Source organism: Convolutriloba macropyga, chromosome 6 (assembly GCF_964194025.1).
Source record: "Convolutriloba macropyga chromosome 6, txConMacr16.3, whole genome shotgun sequence".
Taxonomy (NCBI): Eukaryota; Metazoa; Xenacoelomorpha; order Acoela; family Convolutidae; genus Convolutriloba; species Convolutriloba macropyga.
The window spans coordinates 60,127,402-60,152,827 of NC_134473.1; the positions used below are offsets into that span (position 1 = coordinate 60,127,402).

At 35.3% G+C, this 25,426-nt stretch overlaps 2 protein-coding genes across 2 annotated transcripts; both read right to left on the bottom strand.

The window, feature by feature from the left end:
• Positions 1-2,491: 2,491 nt before the first annotated feature.
• LOC142341103 (N-alpha-acetyltransferase 40-like) lies at positions 2,492-11,376 on the bottom strand. The gene is made up of 2 exons (XM_075391983.1): positions 10,949-11,376; positions 2,492-2,997 (listed from the first exon to the last, which is right to left on the bottom strand). Exons 1-2 carry the CDS (start codon positions 11,349-11,351, stop codon positions 2,654-2,656), a joined length of 747 nt encoding a protein of 248 aa, XP_075248098.1. The 5' UTR covers positions 11,352-11,376; the 3' UTR covers positions 2,492-2,653.
• Positions 11,377-17,243: 5,867 nt separating this feature from the next.
• LOC142341814 (DNA topoisomerase 3-like) lies at positions 17,244-20,230 on the bottom strand. The gene has a single exon (XM_075393057.1). The coding sequence runs from the start codon at positions 20,194-20,196 to the stop codon at positions 17,386-17,388; it is 2,811 nt and encodes a 936-aa protein (XP_075249172.1). The 5' UTR covers positions 20,197-20,230; the 3' UTR covers positions 17,244-17,385.
• Positions 20,231-25,426: the final 5,196 nt, after the last annotated feature.

Sequence of the window (25,426 nt, forward strand, 5' to 3'; positions counted from 1 at the left end):
GTTTTCGGCTTAATATTTTTAGGTTATCTAGACAATTGCCGATTGAATACGAACTGATTTTGACGTCAATGACATCAGACAAAAAACCTGTTAAATGAACAACAAAAAATCTTGCCGTCTAAGTTCCACTTGTTGCTTTGAACACCGATAATGCTTACACATTACTTACACGTTGCTTTATTCTAATATCACGTTGCTATATGTCGAAAAAGTTGAATTAAATTGTCCGAACTACAGTTGTATTTACTGAGTTTACAAAAACCAATAAAATTTAAAGAGAATAATTACACCATTTTCGGCTCACATTTCATTACGGCTCACATCAATAGAATGTTGCAACAATGTGAATAAGAATGATCGATATTGTACATTTGCACCTAATGTTCAAAATTTGCATACGATAAACAATTTATCAACTCTGAAAAAGTAAAATCTGTTTGGCATAGATGGATATCTAGAGATATTTATTGAAATCAACCAGCCAAGTAAGTCACTACAATAATAAATAAAGAGTGAATTGACATCAGAAGATGAACGATGACCGCCCAATCCTATATACTGTAAAAAAACGCTGATATTGATAGCTGATCTCCCTATTTCAAAAGTGGAAATGATTAAATTATTCGTACGCGAAACATTACGGGATAGCAGTTTTATTTCCGTTAAAAATTGCCTTTAGAATTCAAACAAAACTATAAAATTGAAGATTGCACCAAACATGATATGGCAAAGCAAAGTGCTCTTGTTGGAAATGAATGGAAATGAAATAAGTTTCCCTCATATTTGAACGAGGGGTCGGAAAAATTATGAGCGGGCCCATATACTTTCCTAAATCTACTGAAGTAGGGACTTTTAACATCCAGGAATCGAGATTGCATGTCAACATAACGATTTATATGAAACAGTCGACAAGCTGTCGTATATATTCTTCTGAGTAGGGCACTTGTAAAATCAAACATCTAAGCACGAAAACCACAAGTTCTATTTTTATTTCTATCATTTTAATTTTGGTAATGTTACAACGAGGAGCATCGGTTATGTGCATCCGCGCATGAAGATCCAACAAACATTGTTTTTTCCTGTTTCAGTCGGTGGGGGAAGGAGGGCTTCAAATGACTAAATTCACCAAGGGGGCTTCAAATGACGTCATTAGAGGTCAATATATACCACTATAACCAATTAAATTTAAAGAAAATAATTACAACTTCGGCTCACTTTTCATTTGACTTTTATTTAGTAGTGAACTGTCATCACTTCAGGTCAACCGCTGAAAATTGTGAATTAGAGAGAAATTTAGATCAGGCAAAACGAAAAAGCCAACTGTAATGTAAAAGCCACTCAGTTGATTGCGGAGAAGTTGGGATGGAATCATTTTATTCAAATGTTTTGAAGCAAAATGCAAAAAAAATCAGGATCCACTGCTTTCTCTTTCTATTCCTTTATTAAGTCAATACTACACTACTAGTAACTAGGTTTTTCTTCTAACATTTAAATTGCAAGGACTTCAAACAAGCAGAAAGCTGACTCTCATTCATATGTGTTGTAATGGATAAGGACCAACTTCTTGTAAAGAAAGCAAAAATTCAAAATCTGAAAATATTTGTCAAATTATTAGAAAACTAAATAAAACGTCATTGTTCTCATTTTACGCAGAGAGCGCAAAACCGATGCGTTTTAATTTCTCGAAATGCTGGCAGCAGCTTTTTATATTTCAGCCAGTTTCCAAAATCCTCAAATATAAATATTTCAAATTGTTTTCCAACAAAAACTTTCTTTTTAGCAGTAATTTGTTTTCAAAATTGAGATGTCTGAATTTTTATAGCATAGCCAGCATATTATAGAATTGTTTAATTAGTGACAGCAGAAATCAGTTTATCTAGTGACAAATGAGAAAAGTCATTTATCACACGATTGATTTAAAGTTAGTGAGTTCTCTATAGAACGCACTAGCAAATGACGTTACGATCAAATAAAGCTAGAGCGGTAAAAAGTCACACTTTGACTGCTTGATGTGTAATCAAATGCTCGTAAAAATCGGGCAGACAACGAATCAACTAGAAAAAACCTCCGATGAGACGCTGTCACTTCGCGGCTGTTAAAAGACTAAATTCATAAAACAATTCAAATCAAACTTCTGAGCAATCATTTGTGTGAGGCAGACTAAATCATGTAAACTTGAAACAATTCTAAACAAGCAAACTTGTGCGCATCAAAAGTGAAAAAACTGTCTCATTTTCCTAAAAAAAACTAAAAATGTCTAAATTAGACAAAAACCAAAAACAGTCAGGCTCCCACTTAAAGTGCTTAGCCACTAAACTAATTCGGAGGGTTGAAACAATAAATCCGCTAATTTCCCTCAATCGGAAGAGTCCTCTTGAAGATAACTGGATTTGTATAATCATTTAAATTGCAGTTAGTCATTTTTGTTTTAGGTTAACGATGCAGCTATTAATAGATTCCGCGTTGAGACATTTACTGCTAAATTCAAAAGTGGGAATTGGAATATTTCAATTAACAAATACTCATTAATCAAATACTGACAATAAGACAACGACGAACTAAAAAGATAATTAAGACATTATCCACATCTGTTTTTCCTTCAGACAAAGAAAAATTGCCATTAGGCCACCCAGTTTCAGCCATTATTAAAATATCAACTGGTTAATGTGAGGCCTTCGGGTAATTTGGGTCTGTCAATTTTCGGGTTATTTTTAATAACCTTACTGACAATCTCGTAGTCACACTCTTCTTCTTCATCGGGGCTAAAGGGATCGACAACATATCCCAATTTGTTCTTGTAAAACACTTTGGCCTCTTCATTGATATCAAAAACGGTCAGCATTATTTTGCTGAACCCGTTGTAAAATGCAATCAACTCCAAAACTTTCATCATGAAGGTTCCGAGTCCTTTCGATTGACTAATTTTGTTGACCTGAATCTCGTAACAATAAAGCACGTCTTGGTTGTCTTCCACAACAAATCGCAAATGGACAAAACCTGAAACAAGTAATGATAGACCGAATCAAACTGTACACAACATGATTTCATTCAATCAGAACCTATTTTTAAAACTTAGGTAGGAGCAGCATTTATTTTAAGAGTACAATAAAAGAGCGTTGTTGTTCCAAAACCCAATGGAATGGGCGATAGGAACTTTGTATGTTCTTTTTTGTCTAGCCGATCAAAATCATTTGGGGACAAATGATTTGGCCGATCAAAATTTGGCCGATCAAAATCATTTGGGGACAAATACAAAAGTCATACCATTGAAAAAGTTCACAAAACTGAGATAATTTTAAATTTTTATTTCGAGGAAATATTGGCGGTTGAAGTTTTAAAAAATTAAGTTTTCGCGTCTTTTGGCTTGAGGAAGTACTGTCAATAGATATAATATGTAAAAAGTATATTTTGATATATCATATTTCGAATGGTTCGGGAAATTGGGTCATAAAAAGCTCAAATCAAATGTCATAAGACACATGTATCACAAATAGGTTAAAAAAGTTTGAAAGAAAAATTAACCCTCTCTTAGTTTTGTTTTGATATTACATCCAGAAAACTATCTTTGAACAATGTATACAGGCTAAACAAAAGGCGTATTTGTATTTCCAAGTCTTGAAGGGATGGGCTTCAAGAAATTTAAAATAAACCATTCAGAAACATTTCATACGGATTGACTAACTTTTTGTTTTGAGAAAAATCTTACTACAGAACAATTTAACTGAACTGCATTCAACTTACAGAAATCACAGTTGACAATGATGTTTTCCGAAACCTCTTTTGTCATCTCCGAAAAAAAGACTCCGGACTTTTGTCATCTCCGAAAATTCATGAAATCATTTAACCAACATTTTTCACCAAAGGCAGCCTTGGAACTACAAAACTGCTAGACAAAAGCGGCCTTCTACGAATCCTTTGATGTTTTCTGCGCGTAAACAAATAGTTTTTATTCACGCTTCTCAAATAATTCCTTCATTCGTTCAGAAGGAAATGATCGATTTCTGCTTTGAAGATTTTTTTGTGGGCTGAAGTTTCATATCTTCACAAAAAATTTCTTTGAGACAAACTCTTGCTGCCTTTGTTGTTTTCTAATCCTCAAGTGTACTAAAACACAAATCATCAAGAAAATAGAACGTCACTACTTCACGTTCTTTGAGAAAACAAAACTATGTATAAGTAAACTTTGTCTTTGATATCATACACCGTCAATCACGCATTATTTCTTCGTGAAGGGTCAAATTTATATTCTTTTTTCTTTTCAACGCTTTCCCATAACTCAGGTCAATTTTTCACAGTCAATTTTAGTCAATTTCAGTCAATTTTTTACATTAACTCGATTTTGGAATTTGTTTCCGATTTTTTTTAACTCTTATTTTCGTCTAATAACATTTTAAATTAATCGGTAAACCTCTTTCGAAAAATTCGATGTATTTTTTCGAACAATTCCCAGACAAATATATTTTAAAAGGAGTATTCTAAAAGGTTGAGTTGAATTGAATTAAGCTCCTTGAAAACAGTTTACAATTAATAACTATAAACGTTTTCAAGAGGTACGTCAGATAAGCTTTACAGCTCGTTTAGGTGACGTCCCTTTTGAAAAACTCATCAATTAAATTTTACTTTCCAGAAAATTAAGAACGAGTTAGTTTGTACCTCGGCCACTAATCAGCCAAAAATTAACGAAAACAAAGACTTACTGTCGAAAAGGTAGTTTTGGAAAATTTGATCTACAAAATTTTTGAGCTGCTTCAAATTCATTTTTTGAATTTCAATATCTCAGGGAAAAGGTAATTCGATTTGCAAAAACTATAAGTCTTAGTCAGCCTTAACCGCAGTGAGTTTCCAAGTGCTGCATTATTAAATTTGAGCTGCCTTAAACCTTTTTTGAGGTTCCGTGGGTGGTATTTACAGGATGACACGTTTTCAAGATCAATGAAAGAGCAAGGAGATCTCTTTGCAATTTCTTCAACAGTTTTCTTCAGAAGTTCAAGAAAGTATAAGTCAAAAACAGTGAGTATTGTGTTTTCTGTAGTAATGTTGAAGGCTATCTGTCCGCTTTCGATAGAAGATGGCTCGCAAAATTTTTCGTTGGCTCATATCAATTTTTGTTAGTCTTTTTGTTTGTGCAGCCAAAAACCAATAGACCGTAAGAGATCACGGGCTTAGCAAAAACTTTATAAAACTGTATTAATTTTGAAATTGGATAATAGTCGCTATAGAAAACACCGCAAATGCTTTTTAATTTGTTCACAGTTTGTTAAATATGAAAGTCAAAATTCAGTTTTCTATCAAGAGTTATACCTAAATATTTTACAGATTCTTGTAGTTCACAATCTGATAAAATTGGGTTCAAATTAAGTCCTAAGTCTTTACCAAAAAACATCAACTGAGATTTCTTAGAATTAACGCAAAGTTTGTTTTCATTGAACCATAATATCGCCTCCGTAATGCTATCTAAGATTTTTTTCAATATCTTTTCCACCACAAAGTAGGTTGGTATCGTCAGCAAACAATGTGATTTCCGTTTTTTGCATATTTATTGGCAGATCATTTACAAAAATTAGGAAGAGGAGTGGGCCTAGCACAGAGCCCTGTGGGACACCATTTTTAATATTTTTTATCTCACAGGTCTTGGACTGGAAGAAAACATATTGTTGGCAGTTGTTGAGGTAGGACTGAATAAGATTTTTAAAATGGCCCCTAAAACCAAAAATTTCTAGTTTGTTGAGTAATAGTGAGTGCTCAATGGTATCAAAAGCTTTTGTTGTATCAAGGAAAACTGATGCGCAAGGGTTTTCGTTATTCATAGACAATCCTATATTTTCAGTTATTTCAGCTATGGCATGAATACATGATCTTTTTGAGCGAAATCCAAATTGTCTACAAGAAAAGAGTTTGTTTTTGAAGATGAAGTTAACCATTCTTTGTCAATAATTTTTTCGAAAATTTTGCTAATGGTTGGCAGCAAACTTATTGGTCTATAGTTTTCGGGGGCATCCATGTTACCTTTTTTATGAAGTGCCAACACTTTTGCAATTTTAAAGCTCTGCGGAAACGTATGACTCTTTATGCAATCATTGAAAATGTCAACTAGCGGTTCAACTATTACAGGTAAACATAACCGAAGAACCATGTTAGTGATTTGATCAAAACCAATTGACATAGAGTTTTTCAAAGTTCTTACAATGGACAAGACTTCCAGTACATTTGTACTACGCATATAAAATGATTTGTGGAAACAATAACTGCGTTGGCGTTGCTGTAATTTAGGAATTTGAGACAGAATTTTTTCTCCGATAGTTAAAAAATTATCATTAAAAAGGTCAGCGTCCAAATCCACATCTTGCTGCGTCTCTTTTTGTATCTTTAGAATTTTTAAGGTATCAAAAATTGTTTTGCTATTTTTCTGTTCTGTCAACCACGAAAAATATTCTCGCTTTGATTTTCTAATTTAGCTTGTTATTTCACTTCTCAAAGAAACATACTTCTCTCTATCTTTTGGTTTATCAGACGAAACCCATTTCCGGCTTGATCGCGTTTTTTAAGAAGATTCTTAATTTCTTTATTAACCCAGGGACATCTGTTTTTAGTTATAACCAATTTTTTTCTGGCGCGTATCTGTTTAGAGTTTGCATAATTGTCGATACTAAAAACTGAATTTTGCCATCGACTGATTCCGTTGATTTTTTCTTCAAGTTTTGATCTAACAAAAACAAAAAGTTTAGCAGTTTTTGGTCAGTCATTTGATTCAGATTCCGGTATTTTATAATTCTTTCTTGGTCAATATAGTGCACCCAAAAGGGAATTTTACTCGAAATTGGATAATGATCTGAGATAGAAATTTCATAAGTTTCGCAAACCAAATCATCATCGGTTATGATATGATCTATGCAAGAAGAAGTGAGATTTGTTTTTCGATTTGGTTCATTATTTTGGATTCGATATCCAAGCGATTCAATTATTTCACAATATCTCGTCTTCATTGTTGATTGTTCCAAGATATAAATGTTAAAATCGCCAAAAATTAAGGTTTTCGAAATTTTGGTTTGCAGAAAATGGAGCATTGATTCAAAAAAATTATCCAGATTTGCTGAAGGAGGTCGGTAAAGAACAGATATATCCCTTCACTTTATTTTTTTCCTTGATTGAAAGAATTAAACTTTCCTGATCCGTTTCATAATCTATCAAGCTATATGAAATTCCTTCCAAAAATACAGCAACGCCGCCGCCTTTACCAATTGTTCTTGGTTTTGATACAATTTTTGAAATCCCTGCAAACAGTAAAAGTCTAACGGGTCACTTGAACTAAGCCAAGTTTCTGTTAGTGCAATTATGTCCGGTGGTTCTTTCAAGCTATCGTTAAGAATCAGCAACTCATCGAAATTTTTTCTAAGAGATATAATATTCAAACCTAAAAACATTTTTAGTGGCTTACGTACTAATTATCAAAGTTCTGATTTTGAAATATGCTTAAACAATTGTCGTTGTCATTATCTGCCAGCTAATCCGAATTTTTGATTCCTACTTGGCTGTGATATTAAATTGAGATGACGTTTTAGACACCTCACACAATATATTTTCATGTCGCGCTGTTTTCTGCAGATGTAAATAATCTCTTAGAGCAGCACATCCATCGTCGTCATTGGGTGATGAACGTAAACGTTTGAGACAAGATTTTGATATATTGGTTGCCTGAGGAATAACGTTTCTCGAACAGACATTTGAACGAGTTGTTTGTGATACTTGTGTACTATTGTTGTTAAACTCATTATCTTTCCTATGCTGTGCAAATTGTCGCTTCCTTTGACTAATAATAAAACTGTTCTCATTATCTAACTGTTCTTTTTTTAAAGCGCAAGACCTGAGAAACCCTTCTTGGGTTTTATAAAACACCTTTACCTGACAATTCTTTGTTGTAGTAATGTAACCGTTTTTTTCGGCCATTTGCTTTAATTCTGTCTTTTTGTGGTAAACGCTCTTTAATAATAATCGGCCGAGAGTTTTCCGGATTGAAAAATTTACCAAGCATTGACCGTCGTGCATAATTTTCATCTTTCTCCCCAAAATAAATGAATTTTACGATAACTGCGGGGGGGGGGGGTATTTTGAATTTTTCCAAGATCCCAGTAAATGACAGGCTTTCATGTTTTTGAGTGGCACAGTATAATTTAGGTATTGTCTCAAAAAATTTTGTGTTTGCATATCAAGTTTATCGTAATGGTTCATCGGCAAATTTTCAAATATCAAACAATCTTTAGAGGTGTATCTTTCTTGTTGCAATAATCTATCCTCTAATTCGCCTAGTTTGGCCTGCAGTTGTTCGATTGTTTTGTCTTTTTCAATAGATAATTTGAGTAAGTTTCCCATAATATTTTATAAGGAATCGTTCTGTAAAGATTCAACAAGTTTTTCAGTTTGCTGTAATAAAAGAGCATTCATGTTTGCTTCAAGATAATACGTTGTCTCAATGTACAAAGTGAGCAAAGAAAAGCTAAGCAGAAAAAAGAGCAACTATTCTCTAGCTTGCATGGCGTGTGTTATGATTCTGGTAACATTTTCGTACAATTTTTACTTCTCTCTTCACTTTCACTTTTTTCAATAAAACTAGGCCTTCCAGACAGTGCAGGCAACTAAATCGTTAAAACTGCTTTATGATTCAATTCAAAAAATATGAGAAATTTTTGATTGTATCTTTTCTCCTAGAGATCTTGTCAGAATTACTGCTTCAAAATTATTTCATCTCAGCATTAGAGATAGACAAGGTTACTTTCTTTGGCAGGAAAAGTGAGTTTGACCTTCCTTTGCATAAAATAGCTAAACCAAAACCAGCACTTGCCAATCGTTGGACAGCAATTCATCGCACATTAATTGGTTATATTCTTTTTTGTTATTGAAAATCCTCATTTGCGGTGAAATTTTACATAAAACAGAAATTGTTTTCGTCAGAGCATTACCGTTAAACTGTCTTGAAACTTACGGCTTGAATGTTAACAGTCAAATTAAAAAAAACAGTATGGCAAAAAAAATCTTGGAATTGGAAATGATATTATCTCTACTGGTATTCTCTCGCTCGTAACAGGAGCAAGGGAATTTCCAGAGAATGATTTGTATTTGTACGAGTGTGTCCTGGTAACATACTATTTTATGTGCAAACGCACATTACCGATCGTCCTCGTCTGTATATCTTTCATTATTTTGTACTAACAAAAGTCAACATTTAATTAAGTTAACGAAACAAAATGAATATGATGAAATAGATCAAATTAGAATCAACATACCGGCAATTGCTAAATATGGCTGCGAAACAGAATTACAGTACTTCATTTGATCATCAAACAGTTTACAACTCCCCTCTCATTGGGTGAATCAGCTCCAATATTTAAGCAATCATTCTGCGAAATTGTCGCCCAATTTACTCGACTTGTATAGATCTCCCCACTTTTTGGGGCGAGTTGATATAAACGTTGGGTGCTATACCCCTCTCATTGAAAGGCAATTAATCAAGGTAGGTAAAAACAGACATTTAAAAAATTCAATTATTTTACTTGTCATGTCACCCGCTTATCGGTTTTTGTCCCAAATACAGGAAAACATTACAAAAAATACAGGAATACAGAAGTCGCTTGAGCCCTTAATGTTGAACTGACTTTCGTTTTCTTCAGAGTTGACCAATGGTCTAATAGTTCCATGCATAATTAACGATCGTCAGTGATATTAATTGTAACACTCTAAATAGAGTTGGTACTAACATAAGCTTTGAAAAATTTTTCAAAATAAAGCTGAAAAACAAAACGTTTACACTCATTGCTTCAAACTTCGTTCGAGAGCAATTTAAAGAAGCCTGGTATATAAATAACCCCTAATTCTTAAAAAAGTTTGAAAAATAACAAAATACAGACAATTACCTATGATATCAATATTTTTTGAGAAAAAACGAAACATAAAACGTTGTTCTATATTACAAACAAATAATTGTTATTACAGGTAAAGTGAAATTCACTTACTGATAAAGTGAAATTGAGAAGTGAACATAAAGGGAGAAAGACAAATCAAAAGATAAAATCTCACAAGACAAACCCTGTCAAAGATCATAGCATCAGAAAAACATTACATATACCGTCTAACGTCAGGCGAATTCCTTTTGACTGACAGGCAGGGGCTCAAACTAATAATCAAACATTGTTGACATTCAGTCATAAACCGTCGCGAAGATAACAACAGATCTGCCTGATATTGTGAACGAGTGAACACAAAACCAAGAACAAAAAAACATTCTATGACACACTGGGGCAAGCAAAAATGGTACACTACAAGACAATACGTTTATCAAACTTCCCTAAAGAATAGTCTACAGTCAAACCCCATACGACTTCAAGGAAGATTACGAATTGCCTTTATTATCCAAGAGAACTCTATTCCAATTTCCGACTTTTCGAGTTTATGGATTAGAATTCTCTTGGATAATAGAGGCAAGTATTAATCTTTCTGGAAGTCGTATCGGGTTTGGCTGTAGACTATTCTTGAGCGAAAATTGATAAACGTATGGTCTTTTTATGTACCGTTTTTGCTTGCCACGTGGTGTCCTATAATGTTTTTTGTTCGCCTGAGAGAACTGACTTTTCGAGTTTACGATAGTCACTTATCGTTAATTTTTCGGCCTTTAGAGAAATTAAACTTGATAACAAAGACCAGGTAATTTATTTAAACAACTATAGAATAATGATTTAAAATTTGATGAAGATAATTCTCCCCTTTATCAAAAAAAGTTTAGTTCCTTTAACTTAAAAAGAAGCTTAGTTCCTTTTTCTTAAAAAAAAGTTTATAGTACCTTTAATTCCAGCTCTCTTCAATCAGAATCAAAAAAAGGTTTTTTTGTTTTTAGCAAATAACAAGTGGTACTATAAAATTTTAAAAAGTAAAAAATGAATGGATAAAATGCTATACTCACCATGCAGCAAACCGTCTTCACCTCTGGCTAAAATGTAGCGAGCATCGGAGTCAAATAGTTCCTCCCATTTTTCTTTCCTGATCCAACCAACGTCAGATTTCTCATACATTTCACGCATATTCTGTTCAAATATCAAAAATATTTCATCGCGTACCGAATCGTCGAACAATTCACTCTTCATATAACTTAAGGTTAATGTGAGATCGTTTTTGTTGTATGTTGAGAACGGTTTCAGATTTTCAAGCATGTTGTCGACATTTTGAGCTCGTCTGCAGAACTGCTCCAGCGCACAAAGGTAGTCGTTAGTCTGTTTTCGGAAAGCTTTCTTTTTCTCTTTTTTATCCCTTGACCGGTAATTCTTATTACTTGTACTGTTGTTGTTGCTATCGCTACGAGATGACATAGCTCTGAAAATCCACCCATTATCAATACAATTATTTGTAGACCTTTGACATCAGGATTAGTAGCGGAGCGATAGGTTCACTAAAGGGCTGCAAATGATGTTATAACAGCTTGTATGCGCTACCAATCAGATTTCAAATGAAAAATGAAACCAATTTTGACAGTGCCACCAATTGAGTTCGGCTGCTGAAATTGTGAATGAGCAGAAAATTTAAACCACTAAGCTCAAAAAGACAGGGATGGAAAAGTAGATCGAAAATTCAAAACATTCAAGCATAAATTTTGCATTAAAACAACGCATGACACTTGCTCGTTCGAGAGCGACTGAGCAAACTGTGCTAAGATCTTCGTATTCTTCAATTAAAATTAGAATTGAAACCATCATCGTCAAAAAATCAGGCTTACGGACTTACAAGCACATGGACTTACAATTTGGTCGGAAAAACGCCTGCAGCTGATTATCAATCTACTCTCGGTAAACCAATATTTCAAATTGGTTTTGAAATCAAATATTTTTTACTACAAGTGCATTGCACTTGTACACAATTCTGCTTCAACTGTTATTCGAAAATAAAATAAAGAAAATGGCAGGACAAGTCCTGAACTACTTTCAACAGCATTAAAAGAAAAATTTTACAAATCCTTGACTTGACAACCCGACATTAAAGACACCTTGGTTTTCATGTATGGAAAATCATGTCTCTTATCAAAACTGTAATAGAGCGGGAACGAAAAAACTTGGCAACTAACAGAAATTTAACTCGCGATAAAGGCAGAGTGAGTAAAAAGCAACACAAGGTGTCAAAATTAATATTAGGGAGAATTAATACAGATTGTCTACAGATTCCTGGTTTAAATGTCTAGAAACAAAAATGTTGATGGGTAAATTCTAGGTTAAAAAGGCAGGATCAAGAAAATTAAAGAATTCGTTAAACTATTGCAAAATTCATTACTATTTTTTGTCATACTTATTTCCTCACCACCAGCTGTCTCCAGCCAAAATCAACAAAACGCAGGACAACAGAAGCCTAGCTGGACAGAGACGAAGCCAAAAACTTTTCAAAACTTTAAATTAGCAAAACTACTAAAGTTCTCAAATTCTTGAAGCTTCAAAGACTTCTCGACTTCAAAGACTTTTTGTACTGTTGAAATCTACCCATTAACACACATGCAAAGCTCAAAAAGTTCTTTGCCCCTAAAAGAGAAATCAAAATGACGAACTGGAAAAAATTGCAGTATTCACTCTTTTTTTCTTCATTCACTCTAACCTGACTCTTCCATCATTGAACGAAAAACTATTAAAAAACTGCATCATTTTTGGTTAAAACAATTTTTTCAACTTAAGTTTATGGCTTCCTCGCTCAGCAGAACACAAGCTCAAGAAAGCTAGCATAGGGGCTGTAATAGAATAAGGGCTTTACTGGTATAAGCTAGCATAAACGCTGTGATGCAATGCACATTTTTGTCCCCTCCAGGAAAACCCTTCAGCAAAAATCAACTTTACAAACAATATCTACATCCTCACAGCTTTCGTTTCTGGGTATATTTGAGTTCTTCGTGACAACTAACAGTAGTAAGAAATGGTTAATCATTGCCGTGATTTTTCATTGAAATAATGGTCAGAGTCCAGAGAAAAATTTAAATAACTAATATACACAATTTTGTGTCTGTTAAATAAAACAAGGAGGCTTGCAAAACTATGCAAACAGCTGAAAAAGATGAGCTTCACTAGTAGCCAAAAAAGATCAAACTGCTGTGATGTGTATTAAAACTTAAAAATTGTTAAAATGAGTGTTTTTTAAAATAACAACCGATTCACAAGCAAGCTTATCTGCTCCTGGCTATGATCAATTTTTGATTCCTATACAGAATTAATTACCTTAATAAGACAATTTATAAATAAGACCAAATTATTATACTTCTTCAGCAACGTCAGTGAGCCGTTTCCACTTCACTGAAACAAGAAAAGATATAACAGAAATGCACCCCTTCGGCCTTAACAGTTTATCCTCTCTTTTCAAACTGTTGAAAAATCTGTCTCATGTCAAAATCTGTTTTTATCAGATGAGAGTAATTCAAGGATGAGCGACTTCAAATCAATTTACGAGACAGTGAAACACTTTCATATGTACAAAATATCTAAAGTTATTGATTAAAAAAACTAGTAGTTCAAAGGAAAAAAAAATTATACATGCTTTTATTTTAAACATTAAATCTAGACTGACTACCTTACCTAGTTCCACCTAGTTCTCGAAACTACAAGTGGTTTAGCTAAACGCACTGTAGTTTTAATTGGTTCAGCTAAAAAGCATGTCAGTTATTCTACATTAACTGAATATTTATCAATTAATTACCAAAGAAAACAGGGTAATCTAGAGGTGAACAAATTAATAGAAAATCTACAGCGAACTATCTACTGTTTTGTTAGATCTGATACACTTTGTAAATCGGCGGTTTAATATCTTAGAGAATCCAGCTATGTCGCATTGGCAGCCTCAAGACAACTCAGGAAATCATTTTTGTTTATTTTAATTAATAAAGGATGCAAGCCTTTAAGATGAAAAACATCATTTCTCAGTTTTTATAGTTTTTGTGTTCAATTTCGACTGCTTTTCTTTGATACTTTTTGATTGTCATTTCCTTCTATTAACCACTGAAGGTCTGTTTTGGGCGGATATCCATAATGGAGCATAGATGATCTCTGATGAATCGGTCATCAAAGATTTATTGATGACAATCTATTTGTACATCACTGTTACTACAACCAAACAGTTCCAAGAATTATCACAAAAAATTGAGAGGAGTTTGCCGAAAATTTAGCTAACTTGGATTCTTTTAACAAACATAACATTCAATAGCCAACTATTTTTTATCTGGGAGCATATGATCCAACCCGAACACCAACTACAAAGTATTTCTTGTTTATATTTTCAATCTTTCACTCGGAAACTAAATTAAGCGGTGCACTCAAAGTTTTTTTAAACTTTCTATTAAGTTAACCTGCTAGTTTTCTACGAGGGGAATAAAAAAGTGTTTCCTGTCACTGATTCCATCTTTCCCGACTTTTTCAGAGGAAATGTTTTTCAGGGAGAAAACATCGCATATACCCACAAAAACAAAATTTTGAAAGAATTGCTCAGCAGTGACATTCTATTCTACAATCACTTTCCAATTATGGCTATGGAGCATTGGTAATAAAATAATAACATGAAAGACCATGAAAATAATATGAAAAACTTATTCTCGGAGCTATCAACTACAAGCTTCATTTGTTAAGCAAATAACCCTAAAAATTTGGGTTGAACATCTAATTTCAACCTCTGATTATCTTTTAAATTAACTGATGAACTTGACTTTTATGTCCTTAACTTCGCTGTACGTCAACATAGACGTTGATATTGGTCAGTTGAATTACGGTATATTTGAGTTCAGAACACTTTTTGTCATACGCGACTACATTTAATTAGACTACTGCTTTTAACACACTTTATCACTGGTCTCGATTCATTAAAAACAAGGAGACCACTAAAACATTAAGTGCGCAGTAATTGTACCATGCCCCATTAAATTCGGGCTTATCCTCCCAGTATCAGGAGAAAGCTCAAATGAACCGTAATTAAGTCCGAGAATATGCTTTCACCGATCTTTGTCTAAGTATTTGCCCTACTTAGTTGCCCACCAGATTATTCATTCATATTTAGCCAACCTAACAAACTCTCCCGCTTGGCCCTTCCTTTTGTTTAGGCAAAAACGCATCAATTTTTACCCTTTTTATTCTCCAAGATTTGTTCCAGCACTGTCATAAAAAGTGCTAATTAAAAAGAATAATAGAACATAACCGACTGACGGCGGAGAATTGCTCTCGACCGACTAATGGGAGCTCGAATCTACTGCAGCCTGCTTCAGTCGGGGGGGGGAAGAGTTGGTAAAATAACATCTTTAAAGGGGGGCTTCAAATGACGTCATCAGAGGTATTATATACCACTATATATACTAATGAAATTTAAAATGAGAAAATGACACCAATTGCTGCGCCCTTTTAAATTATTTTCAGAACTTAATTGTCGCCACTTGAGATCAGCTGTTGATACTGGTAAATGAGAGAAATTTAGATCACGCAAAACGAAAAAGGAAAGGACGTAAAAATCACTCAGAGTCAAAACGGTCAAGCGAAAAATTTGCATAAAAAGATCAACACGTTTATAATAATTGCTTCAAATTTAGTTCGAGAGCAATTAGACATGATGATTCCATGTAATTGAAAAAACAAATCTAGGCCGGATAAAAACATTAATAGACAGAGTTGTCTGGTGAGCTGAATTCATAATTATTATATTTTGAGTCAGATTTCATTTGCGATTCGAAAACGGCTAGTATCAACAAACGATTGAAATGCTGGGCTGCGTCAATGGAAAATTTTGCTTGCGTAAATCAATCACTTAAATTCACCGCGTCTAGACAAAACAGTCCTGAATTGCAAAATAGTCCCAGAAAAAGTCGCAAAATTTAAGATTTTGACAATTAAGCTAAACCGAATCAAATTATCGAAGTATTAAGAGTGGACGCAAAACTAGTTGTTAAACTCAATGACAGATTTTTTTATTAGGAAGCATATAAGAGAGTGCCTTAAGATGTTTGGCCTCATAATTTTGACGCAAACTGTTAAAATGGAATTCATTCAGACAAACAAAAAATCGTAATTGCTGGACTTAGAAGGCTATGGTTCAATTAGGCACCGACAACTTACAGATGGCGCTGCCGTATTACAAAATGCAACGGCGGAGTCAGGCTACGCAATGAACAATTCGAAGATATCACAGTTCATAGCCATTTACCTGATCCAGCAAATATTGAAAAGGAGGTTCCGCTCGGCGTTGAAAGACAGAGCAGCAATGGCTAACGAGACTCCCCGCCAAACAATATTTGCGGCCCAAAAAGACATCAGTAGAGAAACAGCAGCCAATATTCCAACTCAATCCAAAGGACAGTTCACAGAACACGGCAACAAAATCGTCCACAAATGAGCCCTTGTCGCTGAAAGGATTTGAGGTTCCAGAGTTATTACAAATGGCATAGTGGTGAGAAGTTCATGCATTATGATTCAGGTCCCCAAGACAAAATGATAATTAATGTTTTGCAACTCTGCTAGCCATTGACTGGCTCAAACAATCAGATGACTGGTTCTGCGATGGGACATTCTTAACAGCTCCAAAGGTCTTCTATCAGGTCTACACAATTCACGTTTCGGTTGACGGCGACTTCCGACTTTAAAGCTTTCTTTCAAGATCAATGCTGCATTTTCTTTTTGATCTGTTTAGACGAGCGCTTTGAGCGGGACTGTTTTGTCTGGGACTTTCGTCTGTTTTCTTTGGACTATTTTGCTTGGGACTAATTTGTCTGGGACTAATTTGCAATTGAGGACTCTTTTGTCTGGGAATGTTTGGTCTGACACTGTTTTGTCTGTTCACCAAATTAACAAAACACGCACAATTGTTACCCAGAGCAATTAATGCAACACACGTAAAGATTTTAAAACTCGCATGTCACGTCACATTCGAGTTTGCGTACTTGAAATAAAACAATCATTTAGTGTATTCTCAATTGACTAATTATCAAAATTGGAAACAATACTAAGCAGACAAATATCAGGAAACATATTTAAAATTAATTTTCTGGAACTGAAGTTTTAGGATTTTCTAATTAAGCCATTGAAGTATGAGAAAAACGGCCGGGCAACATTCTCCTCAATGCACAAAATCGAAAGAGTTCAAACTGACATTTTGAAAATCAGTTAGACCACATTTCTGTTATTGAAGATCAAAAAATTGATGGAAGAAACAAGAACGTTCCCAGACAACTTTAACGAATCTGTTAAATGGATTACGTAATAAAATATCTGTCAAATATTAAATTGTTAAACTTTTAACGATAAACAAATAATCAGTCATTGATCAAGCACAACATAGAATTCATTTTAAAAAATGAGAAGGCCATGGACTAAACAAAAATAAGACAGTTTATATCTAATACCAATCTCAGTTGAGATTATCTGAAGCCCACAAAAAGAAATCACAGTTTCTATTTGCACAACAGTAAAACTTTCTTCCTTGATTTGGTCCATCTTTCCTAACAGTCCGTTCCACAACTTGCTGTTCGCATAGACAATTCATCCTTGGGATCTCGTTATTAGAAAATGAGGAGGATCCTTGAGCTCCTGAAAACGGAGATGAAAAGTCTTCACTAAAGTTTGAAGTTGACATATCTCGAGGGTTTGCAAAAGAATTTCTCGCCGATGTTCTACCTACACGATTGGCTCCACGCGTTCCTCGAGATCTCCCTGACGATCGAGATGTAGCGCGGCCTCGGCTCGCAGAGACTCTGGTACTTCTGGCAGATGTGGCACGAGTCATACCTCGACTTGTGTTTGCAGTTCGTTGAGATATTGAACCCCCTGCAGAAGCTCCACGTCTTGGAGCTGTGACCCCGGTTTGCTGTGAAGAACTTGATGAGCTGTAACTCCTGCTCTGGCTATGAACTGATGTATGGTTGCTGCCACCTGATCGAGATGGTCCAAGATCTGCGTGTTCTCGAAACAAGTTCAATAAATCTGAATTACAACCTGCAAGGCAACCTGTGTACTCAACGCCGAAATACGGTGGAACCGAATTCGGTTTGAACCTAAAGTTCAACAGTTTTGGGAGCTCTTGTGAGTTATCACTGCTCGGATCTGAACATCTAGGACATTTTGTTGGTGAGACTTCAACTGCCAAGGCGAAATTAGGAATGTATATGGACGCTTTGCAACTGGGGTACCCGTCACATGAAATCTCCCATGACATACTCTGGGCATTATTCTGACTTTCAGGATGACTTCTGCGTCTGTTTTGTTTCAGATACATCAGACAGGGGCATCTATTGCATTTTAGAACTGGTTCAGAGGTTTGTGTAGGGAAGTTCTGGTCGCTTCGAGTACCACCATTTAGAGCATTCTGCGAAGTTCCTCCAAAATACTTCCGAATAGCATCTTCAAGCTTTATTGCGCCTCGTTCTAACGCTGTAAACGCCCGAGAGTATCGAGCCAACTGAGCGTCCAAGACTTGTTGTCTTGTTTTTCGTCCATTGCAAATTGCAGCGAAGTCAACTTCCATTTCAGCTCTCAATTCTGGTTTGCTCATTCGTTGACCTATAGACTCATAACCTTCCACCAGACCTATTCCTAGAGGACAAGGGTGAAATTTTTGATCTACAACCGTCGAATACTCTCGCGTCTTTATTTTTTCAATATGGTCTGCGTGTGTTGCGTCAGTGCCAATCCCATGATTTTCCATTAGTGAAATTAGATCTGCTTCGGTTAGCAAGCTCGGTGGTACAGTGCGACCCCCCACGATTTCGATCTTAGAAGGCACAAATTGCTGACCATTTTGATAAGGCGGTAAGTTTTTATCACCCCAATAATGATACGTGTACACCTCAAGATAATTTCGCTCAATAACTGACAAACCGTTGGCGTGAAAACTTTCCTCGGCAATTTTTATTTCAACTTTGCACTCGTGACCAATTGCATCGCGTGACACACATGCAAGAAAATGTCGAACTATGAATTCATAAATCCTCGCTTCGTTGCCTGGCAAATTTGGGGCGTACTTTGTAGGGTGAATAGGAGGATGCGCATTATCGGTCTTTGTTCCATTTCTCGGATTCGGTCCATTCTGAAGCACTCTTTGGGCAAAGTTGCCCCATCTTCCATCTACAGTTTGTAACTCAACTAAGGGTCTCAGATCCAAATTCTTTGGGAAAATATTGGTTTCCGTTCTGGGATACGAGATGTATCCCGAAGTATACAGCTTCTCGGCAATCGCCATAGTCTCTCGAGCGTTTATTCTCAGCCAACGCGAAGCCGCCTTTTCAAGCTCGACTGTGTCGAGAGCAACGGGGCGCCATTTTGATCTTTGACGATTGTCCACTCTAGTTACGGTAGCCAAATTAGCATCTTTGCATTCATCACATATTACATTCACTAAGTCATCGTCGAAAAGTTTTACTCTCGCCCAGTTAAAGTCAACGTGAAAAGGTTGTTCACCATTTTCGCCGTCACTTTTATGAGTCAATGCTAGTTTCCAAAACTCCTCATCGACAAAATCACTTCGTTGACGCCACCGATCGACCACAAAGCCTAGCGTCGGAAACTGACAAGGACCAAAACTTATAACTTGGCTATTCAACTGCTGATATGTCTTCTGGAGTCTCATAGTTTGAAACCTAGTAAAAGCAGCACCAATTCGTAGATCCAATTCTCTTCGACATTCGACAGCTTCTGAGAGCCTTTCATCTGGCGCTATTAAATTTGCAATTGCACGCCTTATTGCAGCTGGTGTCATTTCTGAGAACCTAGCACGCTTCACAGGAATAGCACGCTTCACATTTCGACAAACATGCAACACCTCAAACCCGATATTTTCACCCTCCCGATCACAATCTGTCCACAAAACCAGCAAATTTGCAGTTCGCACTAAATTTTCCAAATTTTTCTGCACATTTTTCATATCATCAGGAACAAACCGATCAACCGGCGCTTGAAACAGCTCTGAAGGTCGACACGTTTGCCACTTTTTATGGTTTTGTTGAGAGAATCCAACTGTCATGAGATGCCCGGTAACACTTGTGAACAGCATTTGCACGTTGCTACGCAGCCCGTTTGGCTCTGCACTGAAGCCATCATACTGGAATTGATATACTCTGTTGTACTGGCTTGCTCCAGCTGTGTTCGAAGCAGTGCCGTTGCTGAGAATTGCCGCAATAGTTTTGGCAGCATCATTCTTCTCTGCTACATTGAGTATTTTCTGCATCACATTCTGTCGCCTCAATTATCAATTACTTCACTCATCTGAAATGAACATATTCTACGTTGAGTGCTTTTATTATTAGATAGTTAGAGATAGATTAGAAAAATTAGAGATAGATAGTTTTGGGACCAATTTGAGTGAATTTTTGAAACACGAGAGCATCGACTGCTCACGTCAACGACTGTCCACGCACCGGTTTTCTATAGTGCCGTTATTGGATGTCCATGCATTTACTTAATGGACAATAAAAATCCTGTTACGTTGAGTAGGCAACAAATGTCAATAGTTTTCATTAGACTTTCAGACCTCTAACAGAAGCGCTCACTACGTCGAGTCGGAATCTCCAAACGAAAAAAAATTAAACCTATTATAACCAGGAATCTACTCTGCCAAGATTCCAAGTAGACATCTATCAGACAACAAAATTCACTATTCTATAAATATATAAACGATTCGATGTTATTATTTTCGCATCCTACAGTGGTGCTGGGGGAGGGTTATCAACTGGCAATAGGAGTTCTAACTGGCACTCACGTCTACCTGCTTAAAACTGTCATTTACGTCCGAAGAACTATCTCAAACGACCGGCGAGTGGTTGGCTTGGGTAGTAGCCAGCTGGGGCTTAAGGATGGTATACCATCCTTAAGCCCCAGCTGGCTACTACCCAAGCCAACCACTCGCCGGTCGTTTGAGATAGTTCTCAAACTAGCGCTTGTGGCCACCTCGACCAGGGAGAGGGGGGAGTTGAGAGGATTGGGGGGGGGGGGGGGGGGGGTCGAGTGCTGGACAAGGACGAGGGATTCAAGTCACCATGTGGAGGAGGGTGGACGGAGGTAGTGTGTTGGGGGGGATGAGTGGAAGCGGGGTGAAACTTTTTAGATTAAGAACCGCCTTCACACCATGAAATTGTCTGCTCAACACCACGAATCGCATACTTAGAGACTAGTGAGGCTCTAAGAGAAATGCTCGGCCACTTAATGCCCTCAGGTTTTATCTGTTTATTCTGTTTTTGAGGACGAAAAGTTAAAAGCGTCAGACAAAAAATCAGTCAAGCGAAAAATCAGTCAAGCATTAAAAAGGCCACAAGAATAATATAATTGCTACCAACTTCGTTTTAGAACCATTAAAAGTCAAAACAGTCAGGTTAAAATTTACATAACACACACGACTACTATAGGTGCTTCAAAATTCGTTCGAGAGCAATTAGAAAATGGTTGATGCTCTTATTGTTCCGACCCTCTTGAGGGGGGAGGAACTATATACTCAACTGGGTTTTTTTTTTTGTTCAGTGAATTTTCGCCGCTCGATATATTCATCGTAGAGAGTTGAGACTGGTATCATTAGAAAGCTCGTTCAGCGTAGAATATGGAATTAAAAAGATTTTTTTAATTTTCGTTTTCTACAGGGAGTTATCGAGGCTTAAACTTCTGAGAAAAGAAGAGTGAATTCACGTTGTTTTTATTCACATTTTCCGGAATTTTTGCCTAAATTTTCGTCAATTTTGCTAAAATTTGTTATAATTTTTAAGAATAGTGTCGTTGATTTCATTTTTGAAGACGAACAAGCATTTTTGATTGTTTTGATTTAATTTTTTGGTCAAAAAATCTGGATAAACATTTCAAAATTTAGCCTTTTTCATCAACAACAGCACGAAATAAGCTACTTTAGTCCACTTTGATTAAATTTGCCTACAGTACACCCCCAAACAACACTCATACAATCTTTGTAGACTCAGAGGGGGGCTATTTCTACTTCAGAGTCCGCAGAGAGTGCCTTGTAGTTAAAACTTTGCCGTTTTTTGCTAACTTTACTCGTTGATTATCAAAAATGCAAAATTTATTTTGAGTTTCAACTCAGAAATTATCTATATCTACAACATTTGAAAAATCAATTGTTCTTAACGGACAATAAGTATTAACAGGGGTAGTTTTGGGCCATTCTTGGACTGTTACAATCCAAAAAAAAAATCGGGTTGTAATCAGTCGGTCTTTTTTTTTTAAAAAAAGACTTTTTTTTAATAATAAAGAACAGAACATATCAAATCAAAGCTCAGGAGTGATAGGTCCAACCAATTCGCTTGCGAAACAGCTCCAGGCTAATTCATTTAGTTTTTTAATTGAAAGTTTATGGTGGTTTTTTTTTAAAAATAATTGACTTTTCAATAAATAATGGCTTAATTTACTTTTCCTCTATTTTTTTCTTAATTTGTTCAACTTCCAGCTTAGTGTCAGCAAAAAAAGACTGCTTCTTCTTTCTACTGAGTTAACATTTATTCTCGGTTGCAGTTTTAAGCCTGAAATTATTGTTTTCTGGCTTTGATACTACAAGATTTTAGATTTTTGTTTGTTTTGATATTTGCCAGTTTTTCATGTTTTCTAATTTTGTCACATTATCACATTATTGACAGTTCTCATGTCACCTTATTAGCATTCAATTTAAAACACAATTGAACATATTAAAATCTTGAAAGATATAAATCATCGTTTTAATGGCCTCGACGCCTCTTTCTTGAAGAAATCAATTGAATTTTTTAATTTTGTCTTAACTGTCATTTATACTTTGTCGTTTCGGTCGTATGAAATTTCCTGTTTAGTGATAGCTTTCATTGGCTTTTCATGGAAGAATAGAAAAACCGATATTCTGATATTAGCAGATAGCTGATGGCTTTTATGACTTTCAAACCCATCGTTTTCCAAAATTAAAAAATAATTTTTTAACTTCGCAATTTTGTTCTTTTTATGTTTCTTTTTGTTACCTAATCTCGTTAGTTGATTACAGGTCAAATATGACATTATGGGTGTCAAGGGAATAAAAGGGATTAGTGTCCAAAAATCTTTTTTTTAAAGATTTTGTTATGACCTTACTGGCTTCGACACCGCTTTTTCACAAAAAAAATTAAATTAATTTGATTTTTGTCATATTTGACGTTCTTTTTGTAGATGCAAGAAATATTCTGGATAATTACAGGTCTCGAGGGTTTCTTTTTCATGAAAAAACGACGATATTTAAATAGTTCTTTTTGTAATTAATGCCTTTCATGACATTGAATGTAATTTTGTTTCGAAAAAAAAATTAAAAGTATTACATACTTTAGCACTCCGCTTTTTTGTCTACTTGTTACCTAGTCTTACTAATGAATGGCCACGTACTACATTATAACTGTTTGAAGAAGGCGCAATCAAATATATTTTGAGTGCCAAAATTTGGCTTGACGGTTTTGACAGCGTTTTCTGGCAAGTTTCAATTTAAATTTTGTTTGTTCTTTGTTGTTCTTTTTAGCCGCTCTAAAAAATGAATAAGGTCAGGTCCTAATGCCCTTCTATAGAAGCAGTGGTAATCGCAAATTTGTGGTAATATTAATTTATTCCTAATGGTATTTATTACTTTGAAGTTAATTGTTTCAAAAAAAAAGTTAATTTTTTTTACTTTTCTGTTTTTGTTCTTTTTTGTATAATTATTACCCAACCTTTCTATGGACTGGTCGCATATGTTTTGTGGTGATTTTTAAGTTATTTTTGTTTAGTTTCAGGTTTATCTGACGGTATGTTGACTTTGTTATTAAATTTAGTTTTTAAGAGGGACATAAATTTTTTGATATAATTAATGTTTGTTGTTGTTGTTGTTTGATTTTGCTGTTCGTTTTGACTCGCTCTCTTAATATTGACATATTACAGCAATCTAATGCATCAATTTTTACTCCACTGAGTTATTTGTTTTGGAGGTTATCTTATCGTTCATACGGAATTTTTTGAAAAAGACGGGCTTTTTTGGGATTCGCAAAAAATAATTTTTGGGTTTTTCTATCTGTTCCTCATTTGGTCGCCCATCCACAAAATTGTGGATGGGCGGGGTCGGAACCTTATGTGCCATTGCACATTACCGAGCCGCCTTGTTCACGATATAGGATCATTATTGTCTGTAGGCTTACACAATACGCTTTTTAATAAGAGTATTGATTCGGTCAGAGCAAGGCATATAAATTAGCTTGGTCTGCTCAATATGCAATAACTCATTGACTCAGTCGTTTGATGATTGTTGCAAATTTCTAAAATTAACAATATGCTAGGATTATTTTTCGGTGAAGTCAACTTTTGTCAATTAATATCCGGGTTGACTTAACTTACGCAACATAAAAAACATATATGGTATCTTACTTACCATAGAACGGACCATGTACGCCTCATCAAAGCCATAAAAATGTTAAACAAGACAGCTTTTGGACTGTTTAACAGCCAAGCTATAAATCTTTATAACCGTTGTATGCTTAGTACGTTTACTTAAAATCCATATATGGCCATTTATGATTGGTAAGTTTCATTTATTGTCGTCAGCCCGCGATATCTCGTTCATTAAAACACAGTTTGAACGTATTTCATTTGTATTGCATACATTATAAAGGGGTGGTACCCTCCAGAAAAATTAAAATATACTAATATAACGGATTAAAAATTAATTATTGACAATCGTACAGTATCAGCCACCAAAAATGCAAATTAGAATCAGGTCAAAAAAGTGTCTAATTAAAAACTCGTTCAAAAAGCCCATCAAATCTGTCCGGATAACGAGAAAACATGACAAGATAGCTTAGAATTTTAGCTGTATTTGCGCTCAACATCAGAGGGCATGCAAGCAACAATCTTTATTCTCACTCAGTGAGAACTTCAGAAGCCACAACAAAGATTTTTTCACAGATGAAATATGAAAATTGTCCGCATCGGAATTAAGTACTTCAAGAATACGATCAGTAGGAAAGTTGAACAGTAGTGCGAAGAGCGTTCTTGACATTTTCGATCTAATTGAAATAAACATGAGCTTATACGAGGACAAGAAGGATTGGTAGTGTGCGCTTTCACAATGCTCCAACCCACCGAATGCCAAAGATTTAAGATAATTCTTGTTTATTCTAGAAGAGCATTCTCAAAAATTTGTTTAAAAAGTATTGCTCCTACTGGATTAGCAAAGAGACTAGTATTCATCAATGAAAAGGTCTCCTCACTTCCACAATGGCAAGTTCTTTTTTCAATGTAACACCGGCTGAAAATGCAACAAAAAATGTCCGCGAAGATCAAACTCGTAAAACGAAATTTAATAGAAATTATGATAAACTTGATATCACACCTTTTGTCCAATGCGATTGATAGTAGCCTCTATGGACTCCACAGAAAAAGCAAACAAAGCTGAATATATACCAAACTGGCCGTTAAAATGGTTGTCCAAGGTAATGTTCTCTTTT

What these genes read in the sequence shown, in the direction of transcription:
- LOC142341814 (XM_075393057.1), bottom strand. Translation starts at nt 20,196, where the DNA reads ATGCAGAAAATACTCAATGTAGCAGAGAAGAATGATGCTGCCAAAACT.
- LOC142341103 (XM_075391983.1), bottom strand. Translation starts at nt 11,351, where the DNA reads ATGTCATCTCGTAGCGATAGCAACAACAACAGTACAAGTAATAAGAAT. An exon ending in TGAAGACGGTTTGCTGCATG is followed by an intron (nt 2,998 to 10,948) that starts GTGAGTATAGCA and finishes TACTTGTTTCAG; the next exon opens with GTTTTGTCCATTTGCGATTT.